Source organism: Eschrichtius robustus, chromosome 13 (genome assembly GCF_028021215.1).
Source record: "Eschrichtius robustus isolate mEscRob2 chromosome 13, mEscRob2.pri, whole genome shotgun sequence".
In the NCBI taxonomy this organism is placed as follows: Eukaryota; Metazoa; Chordata; class Mammalia; order Artiodactyla; family Eschrichtiidae; genus Eschrichtius; species Eschrichtius robustus.
The window spans coordinates 6396307-6419152 of NC_090836.1; the positions used below are offsets into that span (position 1 = coordinate 6396307).

The 22846-nt window shown below is 52.2% G+C and overlaps 1 protein-coding gene across 1 annotated transcript; it reads right to left on the reverse strand.

Annotated features, from left to right (window-relative positions):
* Positions 1 to 516: 516 nt before the first annotated feature.
* SCNN1A (sodium channel epithelial 1 subunit alpha) lies at positions 517 to 22212 on the reverse strand. Its single transcript, XM_068560433.1, has 12 exons — positions 21857 to 22212; positions 13673 to 13940; positions 12688 to 12878; positions 6974 to 7077; positions 6419 to 6582; positions 5883 to 5981; positions 5550 to 5667; positions 2974 to 3052; positions 2779 to 2836; positions 2589 to 2644; positions 2352 to 2427; positions 517 to 1922 (listed from the first exon to the last, which is right to left on the reverse strand). Exons 1-12 carry the CDS (start codon positions 22210 to 22212, stop codon positions 1542 to 1544), a joined length of 1950 nt encoding a protein of 649 aa, XP_068416534.1. The 3' UTR covers positions 517 to 1541.
* Positions 22213 to 22846: the final 634 nt, after the last annotated feature.

A 22846-nucleotide genomic window follows, 5' to 3' on the forward strand; every position in this document is an offset into this window, starting at 1 on the left:
GGAACCTGGCCTGGTTCTCATACTCCTCCACCACTACCGGGCGGTTGATGGGGAGGCAGGCAGGTGAGGATGTTGCAGACGAGGCAGATGGGGACGAAGATGTTGCAGCTGGGTGGTGAGTGGTACTCAGCGAATGGAGAGGAGGATTACAGATGGTGGTAACCAAGGTTGGGAAGGAAAGGAGGTTCAGGCCGTGGACAGGGGCACATCATCCCAAGCACTGCACAGCAGGTCTCCTGACGGAAGGGCACCTGTCTTCACCTCCCACCTGAACATGGTGATGGGCACATAGCAGATGCTCAGCAACGCCCAGGGAGGAACTAGCAAGACAGTTTGTCTCTCCTAAGGCCCCTGAAGAATGGTCATTTCCGTAGTGCAGCCAGGGGTATGGGAGACTGTCTCTTCCCCCAAGCCGGGACCTCCCAGGTGCTTGGACGGTGACCCAGGACTTGCATCCACTCCCTGACCCCTTCATGGTGCCCCCATCCAGCTCTCCAGACATTCTTTATGCAACGACATTTATTAAGTACCTGCCTACTTGCTCCAAGCAGGATACTGGGCTAGACCCTGAGGATCCGTAAATGAACGAGACTCAATCCTGACCACAACGAGCTCAGTCTAGTTGGGGACGCAGACACAAATGAACAGGAAAGTAAAATGCAGCATCTGCACTTCCGTGGATGTTATGGCGTGCTATGGGAGTCCACAGGATAGGGAAGTGGTCACGTCTGGGCAAGACAAGATGGGGCAGAAGCCTGCACAGAAGTAATGGTATCTGAGCAGGAGTCTAAAGGATGCATCGGAGTTCTCCAGCAGATGGTGGGAGAAGCTTCCAGGCTAAGGAAATAGCTTGAGCAAATCCACAGAGTTCCAAAGGACAGGGATGCAGGGCAGAGGCGCTGGGGTGTGGCCCCGTGGGGGCATGGGGTCGTGAGGCTGGAAGAGTCCTGGGACTCCCGACTGGGAATGGCCAAGTCTTTACTACACTGGGCTGTTCCAGCCCCTGCCCTGGGAGTCAGGGAAAGGGAATTGCCTAGCAACTAACCAAGGGGGCTTTTGGGTGGGGTTCCCCACCCAAGTTCAAGAAGAGGAGCAAATGTCTGTGTCCCTGGAAAGCAGCGTGGAGGGCCATTCTAGGGCTGAATCCAGTCATCTTTGAGGAGGAAACCATGCATGCCTTTGTGTGCCCTTGTTTGTGTTTTGTTCTGGTTGTCAGTTGTTTCCTAGGAAAGTTCTTTGTCAAAGATCCAAGTTTGGCTTGGCTGATCCAAGGGAAAAGAGGACTTGTCTGCACTCGGGTGGGGAAACCAGAGTGTTCTTGAGGCAGGACCAGCGGGTAGAGGGCAGGAACCAAGGTCATGCTGGCCGTGGTTCTCCAGACAATTTCCTCAGCCCCCTATCCAGCCTGCTTCCCTGCCCCACAGCACAGGCAGCTGGGCAGCTCTGAGAGGCAGCCCCAAACATTCTCTAATCCTGCCAAGGTTGGTCCCCTCCCACCGACGGAAGTGCCTGCCTTGGGGAGGGGACACCGTCCTTCCCTCTCAGGGCTCCCCCGGAGTGTGGGCAGAGGAGCTGGCCTCCGTGGAGCCTGATGGAGCCAGGCGGGGGCCCAGGGTGGCATAGGCAGGCGGAGGGGCTGACAAGGCCAGGGAGGTGGCAGGGCCCGGCGGGGATGAGGATGGGGAGGCGGGGTGGGGGCAGAAACGGGAGGGGAGGGAGGAGGCTGGAGTGGAGGCCACCTCCTGGGCACCCCTGCGCCCTCGGCCTGGGGACCAGTATTGACTCTGGAACCTCCGGAGCAGCATGAGGAATGTGATGGCCAGGAGGTCAAAGATGAGCTCGGCCACCTCCACCACAGACAGCACGGAGGAGCCGAACCACAGGCTCCACTGGCTGCCCAGGTTCGACAGGAGGGTGACTGTCTGTACGGGAGAGAGGCACACCGACCACTCAGCAGAGGAACCCTGCCCTCCCGCCCGTAGGCCCTCGGCCACCCCGCTCAGCCTCTCCCGCTCCCTGGGCCCCTGGCCTCTGCTCGCCTCCCCTGGGAGCACATGACCTCTGGTTGGTTTCTTCCAGGGAAAGCTGAGAACCAGGCCACCACGGGGACGGCTGAAACCCAGACTTGCCTCAGGGGCCTTCTCCCCATCATCCGGCACCCCCTGCCCCAGAGACTTCACCCCCAGCGAGCATCCCCCTTCCAACCTTCTAATCCTCACCCTTGCCCTATCCCCTTTCCACCTTCGAGGCCCAAGCCCTCTGGCCCACAGAGGCCATCCCTTGTGTTTATACAGACAGCCACCCCGCTAAGATCCCCAAGAGAATCCCAGCCTCACTGAGGCAGGACGCACCGTGACAGAGGGAGACTCAGAGTTGGTTTTGTAGTTCAGCTCCTTGAAGAAGATGTTGAGTTTGGCAACCCCATCTCTTTGGAGTGGGGGAGAGGGTGGGAAGAAACGGCAGAGGGTTAACTTCTCTGCCGCTCGAAAACACCCCCTCCAATCAACCGTATCAATGATCCCTCTTCCCAGGTCTGTTTTCCGTCCAAAAAATCCCTTTCCCGGGGCCGGAACCAGGGTAGGACTGACCTCTTGTTCTTGATGGTGTAATTGTTCTGTCGGGACAGCATCTTGAAGACCCAGTCCTGGGAAAGGATTGAGGTGTCAATGGGGTCACCCCAGAGTCTTCAGGCTTACAGGGATGGGGTGGGGTCATACACACCCATAAACATATGCCCAGAAGACCACAATGTTACACACACACACACACACACTTTACCTGGGATGTCACCGAGGGCCATCGTGAGTAACCGGCAGAGAGCTTGTAGGTGGTCACACTGGGGACGGAGAAGGCGCTCAGTGATGGGGGTGAGGCTCTCCCACTCAAAGCTGGGCTGAGGACCCTGTATTCTACCCAGCCAAGCAGCCAGCTGCCCACCCTGCACTCCAGGGGGGGTGGAGTGGGGAAGCTCACCTGCATGGCTTCCGGCACTTGGTGAAACAGCCCAGGCGGTCTGAGGAGAAGGCGTCCTGGAGCTTATAGTAGCAGTAGCCTGTAGGTGCAGAGACGTGCTCATTTCCCTAGGCCCCCTCAACCTTCTCCACCCCACACCCAAGAGGTCTCCCAAGATCCCTGGCGCCCACTTCACAAGAGTGTTACATAGCGTTACAGTGATGCCTCCTGAGTGGCAGCACCAGAAAATGTTTAAGAAATTAAGCTAAGTCCAATAAAAAATAAAAACAATGAGGGTACACCTCTGTAAAGATGCACAGGATATGGACAAACATTTAAAAGTCAAAGAAGGAAATGGGAACAATTTTTGTGTAAGAATAATGAGACACAACGAGATACCCCTTCACACTGGCTAGGATGGCTATAATGGAAAAAGACAATAACAGGTGTTGGTGAGGATGTGGAGAAACTGGAACTCATCACTGCTGGGAATGTAAAATGGTACCACCGTCGTGGAAAACAGTCTGGCGGTTCCTCAAAAGGTTAAACATAGAACTTCTCTATGCACCAGCAATTCCACACCCAAGAGAATTGAAAACTCAACACAAAACTTGTACACAAATGTTCACAGCAGCATTATTCACAATAGCCAAAAAATGGAAACAACCCAAAGGTCCATCAACTGATGAATGGATAAACAAGATGTGGTCCATCCATACAATGAATATTATTCAGCCATAAAAAGGAATGAAGTACTGGTATATGCTACAAAGTGGATGAACCTTGAAAACATTAGGCTAATGAAAAGAAGCCAATCACAAAGGATCACATATTGTGATATAAGAAATGTCCAACACAGGCAAATCTTATGGTAGATAGTAAGTAGATTAGTGGTTATGAGGGGCGTGGGACAGTGGAGGCAGTGAGAGAGCCTGTGGTCGCAGGGAAAGGGGAGATGGAGAGGGCTAATGGGTACATAGTTTCTTTTTGGAGTGATGAAAAGGTTCTAAATTGATTGTGACGATTGATACACAGCTCTATGACTGTGCTAAAAACTGAAAGTATACTAAAGTTCCACTGTACACTTTCACTGGGTGAGTTATCCGGGAAATGAATTACCTCAATAAAGCTGTTACCAAGAAAAAAAATAATGGGACCATGAATTCGCCCTTCACCCCTATTTCCCAAGCTCTAAGTAAGGTTATTTTGTCATTCTTGCTACTTTTAGTCACTGGTCCAGAAGTCCTTCTTCATTTCTGACCCAAATCTCTCTGTCTACCAGGGTTTATATTATTAATTACATAATTAATCTTTAATTAGGAAGAGCGGGAAGCAGCTAGGCCCTTTTCTCTGGGAGTAAGCCATCCTCAGGAAACTCAACAGAGTGCGTTTTCAGCCAAGTTCCTCTCCCTCATCCTCACAGCTTCTCAGTGAACAGCAATGTTATTTTTCTCTCGCAGATCTTTTTCAAATTCACAACCACTTAGCAATCACTGTTTGGGGGTCGGGGGAGCAGTGGGCAGAGTCCCTGTTCTGCGTGTCCTGGGACATCGCGTCTTCCCTCAGGAACCTCAGCTTGTTCATCTGAGAAAGAAGCCCGTCAGGCCAGACGCCCTCTGAGCTTCCCTCCAGCTCTGATGCGCTGTCATGCTCTAAGGCCAGAGGGCCAGGAATCGGAAGGCCGGAAGGCCGACTGCAGAGCACAGGCAGGGGGAAAGCTGAGCGCAGCAGAGCCAGGAAAGAAAAGTAGGCACAAAGATGAACTCAGCAGAGCCAAGACAGAAGCAGCACGCAGCTCTAGGGTCTGCTGTGCCCCTGCCATGTCCCCTCGGAGGGGTCAGCTGTGCCAGGTAAGGGCATGTGCACAGGGACGCCCGCCGTCTATTTTCTAGTCTCATGGGGATTTTCTTTCTCTCTAAGCACAGCTTCCCTGTTGAATAACTCAGCTGTAGAAAAAAGGAAAAGGGATTGGTCGGCTCCTAGACCAGGGTCAGGAGGAGAATCTAGTGCCCTCCAGATTCTTTTGATTGTGCCCTCCTGTAGGTAAAACATTCCTCCATAAGCCATTCCAATCTATGTATTGGGTTTCTAAATGACATACCCACTCCTACTGAACTGATACATTACGTACATTATAAAACATACATAAAATGGAAGATGTTAGGGAATGAGGCAGGTGCACATAACTTCTAGTATTTTCTTCCTGCCCCCAGTGCTGCCTCACCAGTGCCCAGCACCGCCCGGCTGGTGCCCTGGGGAGTGAGCCCGGAAGCTACAGTCAGAGCGCAGAACCCGGGGGAGATCTTCTTCATGTGCTCTTTCTTCCTTTTTGCTGCGAGTTATTTTTAAATGGGGCCATCCCATTATAAACACACGGAAGCCAAAACGGAGAGAGAGAGAAACTGTGAGGGAGGAACAGAGATAGAGGAGAGAGACAGAGAGTGAGAGGAAAACGGAGAGGGGGAGCATCTAAGGGCCGGAACACAAGAGTCGGCAGGTTCTCCTGCCGGAGACCGTGGGAGCCAGAAGCCACAGCCAGGGCACTGAGGGTGCAGGGGCTCAAGTGGGGTGTGGGGCCGGGCCTCCCGCAGTCTCACCCCAGGAATTATGCTTCCTGTAGTCACAGAACTCCACACCCCTGTGCGGCGGGTAGAAGATGTAGGCACAGCCACACTCCCTGATCATGTTCACCTGGAAGCAGGAATGGATACACACCTGCAGGAGGGGAGAATGAAGGGGGAGGGGGTGAGGCCTGCCCTCCCCGACGCAGCTCCAAACGGCAGGGGAGGGGAGCACAAACCAGTCCCTGCAATGCGCCTCCATCCCTCTCTCCACCCGTCCCCATCACCCATCACACACACCCTGTGGCTTTGGCTGACCTGCCCGGCAGGCCTGGGAGATGGTCGCCATAGAAACAGGCTGAGCCTCACCTGCTGCGTGTACTTGGTACCGTAAAGGTTCTCCACTGGGACATCGCTGCCATTCTTGGTGCAGTCGCCATAGTCACCCCCAAGTCTTGTCACGGCTTCCTGCGAACGCAGAGACATGGAGAAGTCAGAGGTCAGAGGTCAGACCTCTGGTGGTCAAGGCCTCTTCCTGGCCTCTGTCTTCCCTCAGTCCCAGGCTGTATGTCCTACCTTACCTCCTCTCCTATCTGCCTCGCCATTTCAAAACACACGCCCGGGACTACTTCCAAGGACACCGGGCCCAGAGCATCCCCTGGAACCCCGAGCATGCCCCGCACCCCTTCTCGGTGCTCTCGCCCGAGGTTCACCCCCCCAGATCCCTACTTCCTGACGCCCACTCGGCCGGGCCCCTCACCCCTGATTTCTGCTCCCGAAGACCTCCACGCACTCGAGGCTCACCCTGCACGACCTCTTCCAGTCCTCTGGCTGTCACCCCCCAGGCCCTCTCCCCGCTCCTCATCTGAGGCTCTCTTCCCAGGCCTTCCAGTCAGCCTCCTTGCCTTACTCATGCTGATGGAGGTCTCCATACCAGGCCGCAGGTTAAAGCCTCCATCATCCATAAAGGCGGGCTCATCCTGCCCGTGTACCATCACCCTGGCCCCGGTCACCGTGGACAGCAGCGGGATGAAGTCATTCTGCTCTGTACGCAGCGTCAGGGACAGACCTGGGCGGTGCGGAGGGAACAGAGTGAGGGGGGTCTGGGAGAAGCATCAGGGGGTGGAAAACCACTCTCCCACCCACCCACCCTGCCTAGTCTCTAAGCCTCCAAGGGCAGCAAGTTCAGGAAGACCTGCAAATGGATTTGGCAGCCCCTGAGCTGGATTCGGGGTTGGGGTGAGGGGCAGCGGAAGGCAGGACTGGGACAGGATTCCTACCACACCTGGAATGCACCACGTGATGCCCACGGGGGAGAAAAAACAAAGAGGACTTTTCCAGGATACAGATGGGCATGCTGCAGTGAGGCCCCGAGCATCACTAGGACGCGGGCTCAAGGTGGGTAAATGTGGGTGAACAGGGCGGGGGAGGGGCTGGGGCCGAGGGCAGGGATGGCGCACCGTTGTTGACCCCAGAAATGGAGGACATCCAGAGGTTGGAGCTGTTCTTGTCATTGAAAGTGTAGCAGTTCCCGTACATCGGGTGGTGGAAGTGGGAGTAATTCCTAGGCAGGAGAGAGAGAGAGGGGTCAGAGGGGAAAGTGCAGAGGGTCAGGGAGAGCAAGACTTTCAGAGCCCTTTGTTTCCTGATCACCTACTATGTGCCAACACAGTGCTGGGAGCCTTGCCCACAAGCCCTCAGTCACTCCACTGGGCATCATCCTCCTTCACAGAAGAGGACGCACGGGCTCGGAGAGATCAAGCAGCTGCCCAAGGTCACACAAGCAGCAAGGATGAGACGGGACACAAACCCAGATCAGCTATCTTCCAGCCCAGGCTCCTTCCACCAGGCCAGCTGACCTCACTGGCCTTGTGACCCTCCCGTCACTGTGCTGCATTATGAACTCCTGCAGTGTCCCTAGCTTCTCACATGTCTAACTCTTAGTTCCCCATTTGGATTATAATCTCCTTGAGGACAGGAGCCACATCTCATTCGTGTCCGAATCATCTCTGGGGTAATGGTGTGGTTCTCAGCACACTGGAGATATCGGAGGTGGTTAACAACTAGCTGACAAATGAACGGAAGGGAAGGGGGGTCCGGGGGGAGGAGCGTGAGACCAGTGGGCACAAAGCTTCAAGGAGGAAGGTCAGATCCGAAGGCGGGAACGGGGCCTCTCACATCAGCATGCCTCCCACTGGTAGGTCCAAAGCTGGGCTGGGACAGGTTTGGGAACAGAGAGAAAGGAATCACAGATTTGTGTTGCAACAGGAACACGATTTGACAGCAAATCACAGGTCCCCCAACAGGGAGGCTATGCGGGGCTGCAGCCAGAGCCCACATGGGAACAGAGGGGATCTGTGTTCTAACGACCCTGCCCTCTGGGAGCCAGTGAGGGGAGCAGGGAGAAGAGGCGGACGAGGCTTTGGGCCGAGAGAGGCAGAGGAGGAAGGAAGAGAAGTAGGAGAGGGAAGAAGGCTGGACGGAGATCAGGAGCGGGGCGCTGGCTGGACGGCCTTGAGCAGCCATTTTTCCCTAAGCTTACTCTCCTCATCTGTAAAACGAGGAGATGGAACTAGATGATCTGGAATGCTCCATCGGCCTTGAAGAGCAAAGGCTCAGGGGTGTGAAGTACTGGTGCACATTCTGGGAAGGGCTAGGAAGTCAGCATTTCCAGAACAAAGGCTTCCCTCAGGGAGGGAGGAAGGAAGAAGCGGCCAGTCCTGCAAGGCCTGTGAGCCCTGCTCAGAGGAGAGGGACAGGGACAGAGTGGCAGATGCACACCACGGGCTGTTTGCAGCAGGTGGAATCAACAGAGTAGACAGAGCACCATGGATCGTTCTTAAACTCATAGAACTTAGTTTAAAAAAAAAAAAGTGACATGAGATACATAACACAATGCCATTTATGTCCACATTACATACACATTTGGTAAAAACACATACAAAGAGAAACACAGTAAGCACATTATGAGAATATATATATGAGAAGCAGTATAACGTGATGGTGAAGAGCACAGACTCCAGAACAAAACAACTTGTACTTGAATCCGAGCTCTAACAAGTGTTAGCTGGAGGACCAGCCCAGGTACTTGATCTCTTTGTGCTGCAGTTTCCTCATCTGTAAAATGGGGATAATCATACTACTTACTTCACAGGGATACTGGGAGGATTAAATTACACTCAGAACGGTGCTTAGCACTCAGTAAGAGCTATATAAATTTGCTATTAAGAGTAGAGGGATTCAGGGACTTCCCTGGTGGCACAGTGGTGAAGAATCCACTTGCCAATGCAGGGGACACGGGTTCGAGCCCTGGTCCGGGAAGATCCCACATGCCGCGGAGCAACTAAGCCCATGTGCCACAACTACTGAGCCTGCGCTCTAGAGCCCGCGAGCCACAACTACTGAGCCTGCGTGCCACAACTACTGAAGCCCGCGCGCCTAGAGCCCGTGCTCCGCAACAAGAGAAGCCACCGCAACGATGAGTAGCCCCCGCTCGCCGCAACTAGAGAAAGCCTGCGCGCAGCAATGAAGACCTAACACAGCCAAAAATAAATAAATAAATACATACATACATTAAAAAAAAAAAAGAGTATAGGGATTCAGGGACTTCCCTGGTGGTCCAGTGGGTAAGACTCCATGCTCCCCACGCAGGGGCCCGTTGTTTGATCATTGGTAGGGGAGCTAAGATCCCACATGCCTCGTGGCCAAAAAACCAAAACATAAAACAGAAGCAATATTGTAACAAATTCAATAAAGACTTTTAAAATGGTCCACATAAAAAAAACCCATAATAAATAAATGAATAGATAAATGAATAAATAAATGAATAAATAAATAAATAAAAGAATATAGGGATTCAGGGGAATTCCCTGGTGGTCCAGTAGTTAGGACTCCACGCTTCCACTGCCGAGGGCGCCGGTTCAATCCCTGGTTGGGGAACTAAGATCCCACAAGCCACGTGACATAGCCAAAAAAAAAAAAAGAGTATAGGGGGGCTTCCCTGGCGGCAAAGTGGTCAAGAATCCACCTGCCAATGCAGGGGACATGGGTTCAATCCCTGGTCCGGGAAGATCCCACATGCCGCGGAGCAGCTAAGCCCGTACGCCACAACTACTGAGCCTGCGCTCTAGAGCCCACGAGCCACAACTACTGAGTCCTCGTGCCACAACTACTGAAGCCACGCACCTAGAGCCCGTGCTCCACAACAAGAGAAGCCACCACAATGAGAAGCCCGCGCGCCGCAACAAAGAGTAGTCCCCGCTCGCCACAACTAGAGAAAGCCCGCGTGCAGCCACAAAGACCCAACACAGCCAAAAATAAAATAAATAAAATAAATTAATTTAAAAAAAAGAGTACAGGGATTCGTTAAGACATCTAAAGTCAAAAGGACAGATATAACAAGGGGAGGCTGGGGAGAATTTGCAACACTCACACACCGCTGGTGGGAATGCAAAACAGCGCAGCTACTTGGAAAACAGTCTGGCAATTCCTCTAAATGTTAAATATAGAATTACTATGTGACCCAGTAATTCCACTGCTAGGTATCTACCTAAGAGAAATGAAAATATACATCCCTACAAAAACGTGTACAAGAATGCTCATAGCAGCATTATTCATAATAGCCAAACGTCCATCCACTGAAGAAGAGATAAACAAAATGTGGCTTATGCATACAATGGAAAACTATTTAGTCAGAAAAAAGGCAGGAACTGGGGGGATTCCCTGGCAGTCCAGTGGTTAGGGCTACGTGCTTCCACTGCAGGGGGCACCAGTTTGATTCCTGGTTGGTGAACTAAGATCCCACATGCCTCTCGACATGGCCAAAAAAAAAAAGGCATGAATTACTGATAACACTGCAACATGGATGAACCTTGAAAACATGATGCTAAGTGAAAGAAGCCGGTCACAGAAGACCACATATTGTGTGATTCCATTTATATGAAATGTCCCCAGTAGGCAATCCATAGAGACAGAAAGTAGATTAGTGGTTGCCAAGGCTTGGAGGAGGGGAAGGAACAGGGAGTGAGGAAAATATTCTAAATTAGATAGTGGTAATAGTTGCACAATTCTGTGAATATACTAAAAACAAATGAATTGTAGCCATTAAAAGGATGAATTTTGTGGTATGTGAATTATATCTCAATAAAGCTGGTTTTCTTTTTATACTTATTTTTTAATTTTTTAATTTAGGCTGCGCTGGGTCTTAGCTGTGGCTCGCAGGATCTTTTAGTTGCGGCATGCATGTGGGATCTAGTTCCCCAACCAGGGATCGAAACAGGGCCCCCTGCATTGGGCGCGCGGAGTCTTACCCACTGGACCACCAGAGAAGTCCCTCAGTAAAGCTGTTATTAAAGAAAAGATTATAGAGAGAGGGGAAAGGGTGTTGGATACGGGGGAGGGGAGGACTGAGAAAGCCATGATAGAGAGCTTGAACTCAATTCCGAAGGCCAGAGAGACACTGAAGGATTTTAAACAGGCCTGACTGGAATAGTTAAGTACAGTGAAGTGCAGGCAGAACCCTGAAGTATTAAAGCTTCCTGTAGTCGCAGAATAAAGGGAGGATTGAGAGGCAGAGAGACAAATTAGGAGGGTTATAATAACCCCGGTGAGAAATGATGAGGCTCTGAACTGAGGAAGTGACCTAAGCGTCAAGCCTGAGATGAACGATGGACTTTCCATTGATGGGGAGGCAGCAGCCTGGGGCAGGCAAAGTGAGAGGGTGACAGAGCAAGTCGGTGGCAGGTGTGGGCTGACCCAGGCTCAGGTGCTGGTCTCACTTCCCCAGTGGCAGCTTCTGTCCTCAAACAAACACAGAAACAAGAGACAGGAACAAAGGTGTGCGCTGGGCAGACTGTGTGCTCCAGGTGAGGGGTGGCGGCAGAAGCAGGTGACACGTGGCCCTAGTGACAAAAAAGGCGGCAGGGGTCCCTGTAGAGTGGAGATGCTGCCTGAACACCCTTCCTCAGCCAGGCAGAGGCAGGGAGATGGTGCCTGAACACTGAGGAATAGGGAGGGGAAGGCGGGGGTAGGAGGGGCCAGAGGCTACAGAAGGGGACCTCCTTTTACCCCTAGCCTCTCCCAGCCCTCAGAGAGCTGGCAGCTGCCATGACCTCTTTGCAAGGACATTATGACAGGAGATGTGACTGAAAGAATGCCTGGCGAGCAATGCAGTAGAGTGGGGAGGACCCTTGGCTCAAGCTGGCCTGGTGGCCTAGGGCAAGTCACTTCGTCTGTGTGAGTGTCACTTCACAGGAGTAATGAGACCCACCACTCACTGCAGTGTGTAAAGTGCCCTCAACTCGTCATCTCTTGCACTTGGAGATAGATGTTATCATCATCTTCATCACTTAAGAAAAAGTGCCAAGGGACTTCCTTGGAGGTCTAGCGGTTAAGACTCTGAACTTCCACTGCAGGGGGAGTGGATTCAATCCTTGGTCAGTGAACTAAGATCCAGCATGCCACACGGTGTGGCCAAAAAAAAAGAAAGAAAGAAAAAAAAGAAGAAAAAGAAAGAAAAAGTGCCAAAAGGGCAAGGAGTTTTCTTCTTCTTCTTTGACGTATCCCAAGTGCCTACAACAGTGACTGGCACATAGCCCAGACAGCCAAAAATATTTGTTCAATGAACATTGAATGAATCTCATTTCCCCCACTTTACAAAGAAATAGGCTCCGAAGAGTGATGTGAAATGCTCAGAGTCACCTGGCCTGGAAGAAACAGAGCCAGAGCAGGAACTGAGGGTTAGTCCCTGACTCAGTCCATGCTGTGTCCACTGCACCACTACTGCCGCGTCATCTGAGCAAGTGGGGCAGGGGACCAGATGACCTTCCAGGCACTCTGGAGTTTGATGCTAGTGAGAAAGAGGCCTTAGAAAAATGGGGAACCATGCTTCCAGCCCTTGGTTTCTCAAAGCCGGACCTCAACCCCAGCCTTCCCAGGGCATCCATTTGAGGCTGCTTCACTCAGACCCAGCCCTGCGGGGAGCAGCAGAAATCCTGCAGGACAATTCCTGGGGCAGAGGTTTGGACCTGAAGTCAATGCTTCTCCCTCCTCTCCACCTGCAGGCATTTATTTAGTCAACCAGCATTCCGGGGTGCTGGCCATGCTGGGCCTCAGGCTGGCGCAGGGAAGGAGACCCCGTGGGGAGCACGAAGCCAGGCCGCAGGGACAGACTCACGCCTCATTGCAGGAGGCCTGGTTGAAGCGGCAGGCGAAGATGAATTTGCCCAGCGCGTCCTCCTCCAGCGATGGAGAGGTGTCCTGCCGTCTGGACAGAATGTTGATGTAGTGGAAGCGGTACCACTCCCTCACTGCATCCACCCCTGATGAGTACGTCTGGTAGAAGCAGTCCGATTTGTTCTGGTTGCACTAGACACAGGAGACCAGAGAGTCAGAGGACCAGCAGCAAGGGTAAGCAGGACAGGGCCAAGGTCAAGGAATGGATAGTCTGGGGTCCTGACGACCGATAGACAGGGGTGGGGAGCCAGGAGTGGGAAGAAACAGAAGCCCCGAGAAGAGCGGACCCGGAGAGCAGGGGATTAATGGAGGAGACCACACCTCGGGGTGCTGCACACACCTCGGGGTCATTTATGCAGCCTCCGAGGAGGGTTGAGCAAGGATTCTTCTCCCCATTTCACAGATGGGAAGACTGAGGAATCAAGTGGTTCGTCCCAGCAGCAGAGCAGGGACTGGAACCCCCGTCTCCGGGTACCATGCTCCGCTCTCACTAAAGGGGCCTCTCTTTCTTCTCTCTCTGCTTCTCTCCCATTTATTTTTAAAGTTTCCTTGTTACTGTCTCCCTAGTCTCTGTCTTAGGCCGGCGGAGCCCCAGTGCCCCATCACACTGGAGGGTCCCAACTGAGTCCCACTGGGGGGGATTGGAATTCAGAAAGTGCATTTTCCACAGTAGATCTGACTTCCCACCCCATAAACGCTCCCACAGAGGCCCCCAGCGAGGAGCCTCCACAAGCTGGCGCCCAGAGAGATGCCATTTAATTTTATTTTTCAAACCATATTTAAGTATTTACCTTATTCATTTTACCAGCAAGCGGACTGGGCCCGCCTTGTATCACTGGCAGCAGAGGCGCGTAGGAAAAGGGGGCGGAGCGGAGTCCCGGGCTCTGGCTGAACCAGAGGGGCGGGGCGAGTGGGCGGGGCCTTACCAGTTGGAAGCCGATCTTCCAGTCCTTCCAGTTCACCTGCGGGTTATTATCCCTCAGGCTGGAGCCGGATCGGCGGACTCTGCTGGCGGCGTGGGGCGGAGCCGGGACCGGCAGGCGCTGCAGGGGGTGCGGCAGGGACTCCCGCAGGTCGCGGCGGCCGCGGGCGTGGGCCACGAGGGTGTTGGAGGAGTTGTACTTGTACAGGTCGAAGAGCGTCTGCTCTGTGATGCGGTCCAGCTCCTCCAGCTCCTCTTTAATTTCCGTGTACCTGGGAGGGGCGATGGCAGAGGGTCGGACTAGGAGGCGGCGGCCTCGCGACAATCCCCGGCCCCCCTGGGCCTCAGTTTCCCTGTCTGTAACCCGAGAGGCCGGTTCCTCCCGGAGAAGCCTGCGGGGAATAGCTCTGGGGTCTCCCAGGCTATCTCGGGGGCGAGGGGGCGTGCAGACAGGTGTGTCCGCGGAATAATAGGAAGCGACAGTGAGCTCCGGCGGTGACGGCATTTACTGCCGCATGTTTATCGTGAGGGAGAGGCGGGCGGCGCTCTCCTCCCACCTAGCCCTGGCCTGGAAGGGAACCCGGAACCTGTCTGCCCCTTCCCAGGGCAGGAGGGGGGTGGGCGGCCTGGGCCCAGACACTCCAGGGACCCGCGGTGCGCGCGCCATCCCGCCACATTCCCCCGCCCCTTCCCGCCCCGGCGAGGGTGGCTTTTGGGTCCGTCTGCCACCTGACACTTTCTAAATCTGGGGTTCTCAACTGCACTTCTAGAATCTTCCAAGGAACTTAAAAAATGCCAATGCCAATGCTGCATACGCCGCGCCCCCTCCTGCCCACCGTACAGCAGAGGAGACTCAGTTTTAATGAGTTTCGGGTGGGGCCCAAACACTGTAGGTTAAACACTGTCCAGTATAAATCTTCACGTTCCTTCTTCTCAATACAAGGCCTATATTCTGCATCACGAAAGTCCAGAGTAGCAGGGCCTTAGGGATAGAATCTACCAAAACAAAACACCTAGAACACCTAGAAATTAAACGAGGTTGCAAGATACAAAACCAATGTACAAAAATTAATTGTATTTCTACAAACTAGCAACAAATACTTGGAAAAATCAAATACAACTCCATATTAAACAGCATAAAACAACATCAAACACTGGGAATAAATCTAATGAAAGAAGTGCAAGACCTGTACACTGAAAATCCTGCTGAAACAAACCACCAAGACCAAAATTAAAGGAGTTGCAGATGTTCATGGATCAGAAACTCATGAGGGGGACTACCCTGGTGGCTCAGTGGTTAAGAATCCACCTGCCAATGCAGGGGACAGGGGTTCGAGGCCTGGTCTGAGAAGATCCCACATGCCACGGAGCAACTAAGCCCATGCACCACAACTACTGAGCCCACGCTCTAGAGCCTGCAAGCCACAACTACTGAGCCCACGTGCCACAACTACTGAAGCCTGTGCGCCTAGACCCCGTGCTCCCTAACAAGAGAAGCCACCGCAATGAGAGACCCACACACCCCAACGAAGAGTAGCCGCCACACGCCACAACTAGAGAAAGCCCGCGTGCAGCAACAAAGACCCAACACAGCCAAAAATAAATAAATAAATATTTAAAAAAAAAAAAAGACAAAGAAACTCATGAGGTCTCCCAGATTGCTCTCTAGATTCAACTCAAGTGTCTATCAAAATTTCAGCAGACATTTTGGAAGAAATTCACAGGCTGATTCTAAGATTGATATGGAAATGCAAAGACCCTAGAATGGCCAAAACAATTTTGGAAAAGAAGAGCCATGTTAGAGGACTTATTCTACCTGAGTTTAAGACTATAAAGCCACAGTAATCAAAACAGTGTAGTGCTAATGTAAGGTTAAATGAAAGATCAATGGCACAGAACAGAGTCCAGAAATATAATCACACATATATGGTCAACTGATTTTTGACCAAAGCACCAGTTCAACTCAATGGCGAAAATAATTTTTTTAAAACAGATGGTGCTGGAACAACTGGATACTGTATGAAAAAAAGAAAGAAAGAAAAAAAAAAGAACCTCAACCTCTACCTTAGTCCGTATACAAAAATTAAGTCAAGCTGGATCATAGACCTAAACAAAAAATTCAGAACCATAAAGACTATAGAAGAAAATATAGAAGATATCTTCATGACCTTGGGGTGGGCAAAATTCCTTGGAATAAAGAATATCTAGGGACTTGCCTGGTGGCACAGTGGATAGGACTTCTCGCTCCCAATGTATCAGGCCTGGGTTCCGTCCCTGGTCAGGGAACTAGATCCCACATGTATGCCACAACTAAGGAGCCCACATGCCACAACTAAGACCCGGTGCAATCAAATAAATATTTTTTTAAATATATCTAAAGAAGAAATCCTGAAATATAAAAACTTCTTATGAATCAACAAGAAAAAGACAAATTGTTTTAAAAATGAACCCCCAAAATATACAAATGGTCACTAAACACATGAAAAGGTGCTCAAGATAATTAGTCCTCAAGTAAATGCACATGAAATCCATAATGAGGTACCATTTAACATCCATTAGGCTAAAAGTAAGAGACTGACAACATTAAATGTTGGTGAGAATGTGGAGCATCTGGAATTGCTGCTGCTGGGAGTTTAAAACGGTACCACCAGTTTGGAGGACAGTTTGGTAGTTTCTTATAAAGTTAAATCTACATCTACCTTATAACCCTCTGGATATTTCACCCAATTCCACTTCTAGCTATTTGCCCAAGAGCAATGAAAACCTAAAGACTTGTATGTGAATGTTCATAGCAGCTTTATTCATAATAGTCAAAAACTTGAAAGAACCCACATGTCCATCAACACTGCTCAGCAGTAAAAAGGGACTGATAGAGAAAAAAACCCCAAACAAAAACAAACAAACAACAAAAAACCACATGAAAGAATTTCAGAAACATGAAGTTGAGCCAAATAAGCTAGACACACATACAAGAAAATTCATAGTGTGTGATTCCATTTATATGAAGTCTAAGAACAGAAAAAACTAATTGATGGTGATAGAAGTCAGAAGATGATAGTGGGAGAGGAATTGACTACAAAGGGTCACCAGCTAATGGAAATGTTCAATATCAATATCTTGATTGCCAAGCCTCAAAGAGCACCTAAGATCTGTGCATTTTACTGTATGTAACTTTGCCTCAATTAAAGAAAAAGTGAACCATCAGTGCAGGGCTTCAATCACCAGAGTCAGGTTTGGTGGGATCGGGTGGGGCCCAAACAAGGTAGTTTTTGCAAGAGCCCCAGGAGGCCCTCGTGTGCAGCCACAACAATCACTGCCTAGTCCACGTCCTCACAGTATTCCTCCACTATCTCCCTCATAAAAGTCCAGCCGGCTGTCCCGCATCCTCTCATAGGAGAAAATGTAGCTCAGGTGGAAGGTGTGTGTTTGACATTCTGAGATTTGTTTGTTACTGGTCATTAAAAGAACAGCAGTAGGGCTTCCCTGGTGGCGCAGTGGTTGAGAATCTGCCTGCTAATGCAGGGGACACGGGTTCGAGCCCTGGTCTGGGAGGATCCCACGTGCCACGGAGCGACTAGGCCCACGAGCCACAACTACTGAGCCTGCGCGTCTGGAGCCTGTGCTCCGCAACGGGAGAGGCCGCGATAGTGAGAGGCCCGCGCACCGCGATGAAGACTGGCCCCCGCTTGCCGCAACTAGAGAAGGCCCTCGCACAGAAACGAGGACCCAACACAGCCAAAAATAAATAAATAATAAAAAGAATAGGGGCTTCCCTGGTGGCGCAGTGGGTGAGACTCTGCCTGCCAATGCAGGGGACACGGGTTCAAGCCCTGGTCTGGGAAGATCCCACATGCCGCGGAGCAGCTAGGCCTGTGAGACACAATTACTGAGCCTGCGCGTCTGGAGCCTGTGCTCCGCAACAAGAGAGGCCGCGATAGCGAAGAGGCCCGCGCACCGCAATGAAGAGTGGCCCCCACTTGCCGCAACTAGAGAAAGCCCTCGCACAGAAACGAAGACCCAACACAGCCAAAAATAAATATATAAATAAATAAATAAATAAAAGATTACTATTAAAAAAAAAAAAAAAGAACAGCAGTTAAAGGGAACATTACAGGAACTGAGATCTAATCAGCTTTCCATGCTCATTTCCTAGCCTCACCACTTTCTAGATGGTTAGCCTTGGAGAAGTTACTTTGGAGAAGTTACTTTATCTTCTCTGTGCTTCTGTTTCATCATCTGTAAAATGGGAGTACCTGCTGCATAGTGTGGTTATAAGGATTAAATGAGTTAATGAAAAGTACTGAGGAAAATACCTGGCAGAGTGGGTACTGTATAACTGCGGCTGTTGTTTTTATAATCATGACTGTTCTTTAATGCGAACGATAATAGTAACCTATTGTTGAAGCAGAGAAAGCTAAGGAGACAGAGGAGCACTGCCTGCCACTCACCTGCCCTATGACTTTGTGACCTTAACAAAAGTGGAGCCTAAGACCAGATTCCAATTCTGACTCGTCCACCTAGCAGCTGGGTGACCTTTGCAAAGCCTTCAGGGTCTCAGAGCCTCCGTCTTGTCCTCTGACTCTGGACTGACAGTTCCCTCCTTATCCAGCAAGCTTGTGATGAAGATCAGATGGCGATAGTGGACTCGGCAAACTGCAGCACGGTCAGGTGCCCCTGAACTGATGGCCATCGGGCAAAGAAGAAGATGTCTTTAGAGTTTCTCCAAAGAGACAGAACCAGGACCGGAGGGTAGAAGTGACGATGAGGTAAGCTGCAGCTTTACCTAAGGAAGAACTTTCCAGCAACAGCTGCTACAGAGGTAGTAAGGTTCCTGACGTGAAGGAGTCCATCCCTGGGAGGGGGTTGGGAGAGTGTCAGGTGTAAGAGTCTGGGCTTTCTGTCCCTGCCAATGCAGAGCCTGCTTTCCAGATCCTGTGTGAGTGCAGGGTCTACCCCCGACCAGGGTCAGGGACGGATGGCCTGGCTCAGAGCCTTCCCCTACCTCAATGCAGCTCTTTGGGGCACTGCCCTTCTCCTCACTGCCATGCCCCCTGCTCTGCCATCTCTGGGAAGGAAGATTCCATGACCTTCTTTGCTGTCTAAGAATGCCAAGCTCTTCCTTAGAATCAGCCTCAATCCCTCCGAGGACTGGATGAAAAATATGTTCTTGGGCTTTGTTTGCCATGGATGTGGATATGTCTGGCCCTGTCTCTGGGGTGAAGAAAGCCCTTTGTTAACCAGAAAGGAGGGGATTGCTGTAGCTGACCTTTCACATTGGATTCTCAGCACCTCCTTGCTTAGCATGAAGGTCTTCAGCCTTGTCCCCTTTTCTGGCAGTTATAGAACAGCCCAGAACCACCCTCCCCCTTCTTCCTCCCCCTCTGCTGGCCACGCTCAGCTGCCTGCAGGTGGGCATCTGGTCATGATTTCCACCTCCTCCCTGCTTCCCCTGTCCAAGTCACCCATCTTGCCTCTGCCTCTAGTACCCATGCCAGCCAGCAGCGTGGGTCACGCTCAGGTTACCACCCATCCCCACCGGGCTGCATCAACCTATCCACCCTTCCCTGCCTCTCTCCCGGAACACGAACCAATAGCCTGGATCCTTCCCTCCTCCCTCCTCCCTCCTCCCTCCGGACTCCTGCTGCTCTTCCCCACAGACTCCCACCAGCCCCCCAACCCTGGATGCCTTTGCCTGGCTCCTCCTTAAAGTGCAATGGGAGAAAGAGCTTTGAGATCAAACACACTTGGTTTGTGACCAAGCTGCTGACCTAGGATGCACTGGCTCCTATGTGGGGGGCGGGGGGGGATTTTTGAATCTCAGTTTCACCACCGGTTCCCTGTGTGAACTTGGGCAAGTTACCTAGCCTCTCTGGGCCTCAGTTTCCTCAGCTATAAAATGGGAGTAATACTGGTATCTACATTAGAGGTCTGTTGTGAAGATTAAATCATTTAATTAATAGAAAATTTTCATTTGTTTGTACTATTAAGTACTATATTAAGTACTGTATGTGTTAGCCATTATCGTTGTTATTTTTTTTATTATTTGCTGTTTGACCCTGCTCAGTTACTTCACCTCCACATCCCCATCTGCAAAACTGGAAATAATAATGCCCATCTCCATGGACTTGTCAGGATTAAATGAGGTAGTGCTTCTAAAGCACCCAGTGCAGGATCAAGCACATAGTAGATGTTCAATACCCTTGTCCGGCTTTGAGGAGCCTTCCCTGACTCCCCTCCCTTCCAGGGTGCTGTGTTCTCTCCCCACTAAGTCGTGCAGGAGGGATTTTGTTCCTGTGTGGACACCTGCCTCCCAGCCTGCAGGCCCCAGAGGCTGGGGCTCTGGTTTTCACAGCCCCCTGGGGGATTTTCCCACTACTGTTCAGGGCCCTGCTCCCTGCAGAACCTTGGAAAATATGCAGGCCTCAACAGATTCACCCCTGCCCTGTCCATCTCTCACCCACATCTTTCAACCACAAGTATTTTATTGAGAGCTTAGGCCTCACGCCTGCCTGCCCTCCCCTCCGCCACTGCCCCAGGGGATGAGGGTGGGGGAAGAGGGGGGAAAGATTAGGGCAGAGGAGCACCGAGGTTGGGAAGAAGAGAAGCAAAGTCACAGGGACCAGGGGAAGAGAAAGAAGGCTGAGAAGGGGAATAAAACAAGCTCAGAAAAGAGATGTAACATCTGAGCGGAGATTCCATTTATTCCATGTGCACATCTTGGGTGTTAAGAAGAGGCAGGGTTTTCGATCAGGCAAACAGAGTGAGTCACAGCGGAGTCACTGTCTCTGTGACCTTGTGCCTTATCTCTCTTCGCCTCAGTTTCCTCAAGTGTAAAACAGGGATGATAATAGTACCTGCCTCGTAGGATGGTTGGGAGAATTAAAGGAGGTGCCTGTGGGGTACTTAGCTGTGTCTGGTGCGTGAGGCAGCTTCTTAGTAACTGGCCTCTTACCCTGGACCTTATAAGGGGGTTAATCAGTGAAATGGCCCGGCAATGTTTCTCTGTAGGACAGGAGGTCCCAACCCTTATTAGTTCATGACACACCTTCGGACACAACAGAATATACCACCTCCAGTGTGTGACCAATCCCAGTCACCCACAATCGCACGCACACCCCGTTTGTTTGCTCACCCACACATTCCTGAGATCACACACACATGCACTTGTAAATCTTACACTCCTTGAAGACAGAGACTATACCTCACGATTTTTATTGTACCTATCACAGTAAGCTGAAGTTATTTGTTTATATGCCTGTCTCTTCCATCTTATCTTTCAAATACCTAGCAGAGTACCTGGCCCTCGGCAACAACTGCAGGAATTAGTGGTGAACCCATTTGCCGGGTGCCTAGCCCCGTGTCTGGCCTGCCTCGGGTGTCCCAAGGTGTGGCAGAACTGAGTGAATACACACAAAATGTGGGTGTGTGTAAACACCCAGCCCTGCCCTCCTGTCTTCTCTATGGTCACCTCCACCAGCTCTGGCTTCCGGACCGAAAATTGGCAAAGAACAGTGATGAAACCCAAAACTTCAGGACACACCCAAGTACGTAAAAGTCAGTCACCTGGGCAGGTGGGCTGTACAGCCCAGTAGGGTCACCTGAGCCTCTGGGGGAACAGCCTGACCAGGGCTGTCCTGTTCTCCTGGCTCTGTGACTCTCCACGCCCCCGCCTCCGGGCTCACGGAATGCTTTGCCACCACCCGCCACTTTGCTTTCTCCAAAACAAACGCCCCTTCTCAACCAAGACCACCATACCAGGGCCCAGACCCTGCCAGCTGCCACCGCCCACCCCACCGCACCTGCAATGGCCCTACTGCAGAACCTCCATCAGCTTCATCGCCTGACGCGGAGGAGGGGCTGATCCCTACCCTGCCCTTCTGGACTTCTCAGCATCTTGACCTCATCAGCACTCCCTCCCACTTGCGGGAGGATGAAGGGCTGGAGGAGGAAGTTGTCGGTGCCCCAAGCCTGCTCTGGAGAAGCCTCGGGCACTAGGAAGGCGTCACTGGGCAGAGCGAAGGCCAGCCCATCAGGTCGGGGACTCCCTGTCCTGCCCAAAGGGAGGTCCGCCTTGGGACAGGAGTGTCGTCTCCTACCTCTGGGTCTGAGCATCTGCCTGCCCGGTGGGCACCCCTGTACCCTCTGAACCCCCCTCCCAGGCTCGGAGAAGCGGTGGAAGGAGACCGACCTGTAGGGATTGAGGGTGCAGACGGTGACGGCGGGGAAGACGAGCTTCTCCGAGTTGAGGTTGATGTTGAGGCTGACGGGGTAGCTGAAGTACTCTCCGAAGAGCAGGCCGAACTGCCAGTACATCATGCCGAAGGTGCAGAGCCAGAGCACGGCCCAGAAGGCCGTCTTCATGCGGTTGTGCTGCGAGCACACCAGGCGGATGGCGCCGTGGATGGTCGTGTTGTTGCAGAAGAACTGGAAGAGCTCCCGGTAGGAGTGGTGGAACTCCAGCAGGGCCTCCTCCTCCTCCGTGGGCGGCGGGGGGGCCGCAGGTTCGGGGCCCGGCTCAGGCTCCTCACGCTTGTCTCCCTTCATGAGCCCTTGGGTGGGTCGGGGAGGACGAGGGGCAGGACTGAGTCCTGGGCTCTGGGTGCCTCCATCATCATCTCGGGGCCATGCCCTCAGCCCACCCTCAGCCCACCTTCTCCCTCTCTTACCCGCCCCCCTCCCCAGGAGCCAGCTGACCTGCAGGAGTCGGGGCCAGAAGAGCTGGAGCCTCCCTGGAGTGACCTCTCTTCTTCCCCAATAAGGCCACCTTTTGCTTTCTGTCCTAGAATCTCCTCTTCTGTCTCCACTGCAGTCTCTGCCCCGCTGAGTCAATCCCTTTCTTTGGTCTTCTTCCTCCGGCGTCTGTGTCTTAGCCTCTCTCCGTCCCTGTCTCTGCCTTCTGCTTCTCTTTGGGTGTCTCTCGGCTCCCTTCCTTGCCTGTCTCCTCTCCGGGCGCCAGCCTCTCTGGTCCTGCCCCGCTTCCTTTTCCTCCCCTCCCTCCGGTCTCTGGCCCTGACCTCGGGCCGTGGCCTGACTGCCTCTCGGCCCCGGGGACTGCAGGGCTCCAAGAGGCCTGGGCTGCCTCCTGCTCCCCACTCCCAGGCTGTGGCTGGACTGGGACTGCTTCCTTTCCAGTTGGATCTGGCAGCCCGGCCTCTCCTCCCCCTCACCTGACAGGTGC

Bases quoted from the DNA above. Each gene is read 5' to 3' on its own strand.
- SCNN1A (XM_068560433.1), bottom strand. From the start codon at position 22,212: ATGAAGGGAGACAAGCGTGAGGAGCCTGAGCCGGGCCCCGAACCTGCG. The intron at 2,645-2,778 runs GTAAAGTGTGTG...ATCCTTTCCCAG, and splicing joins GGCCCTCGGTGACATCCCAG to GACTGGGTCTTCAAGATGCT. The intron at 1,923-2,351 runs GTGCGTCCTGCC...TCTCCCGTACAG, and splicing joins CTGAGTCTCCCTCTGTCACG to ACAGTCACCCTCCTGTCGAA.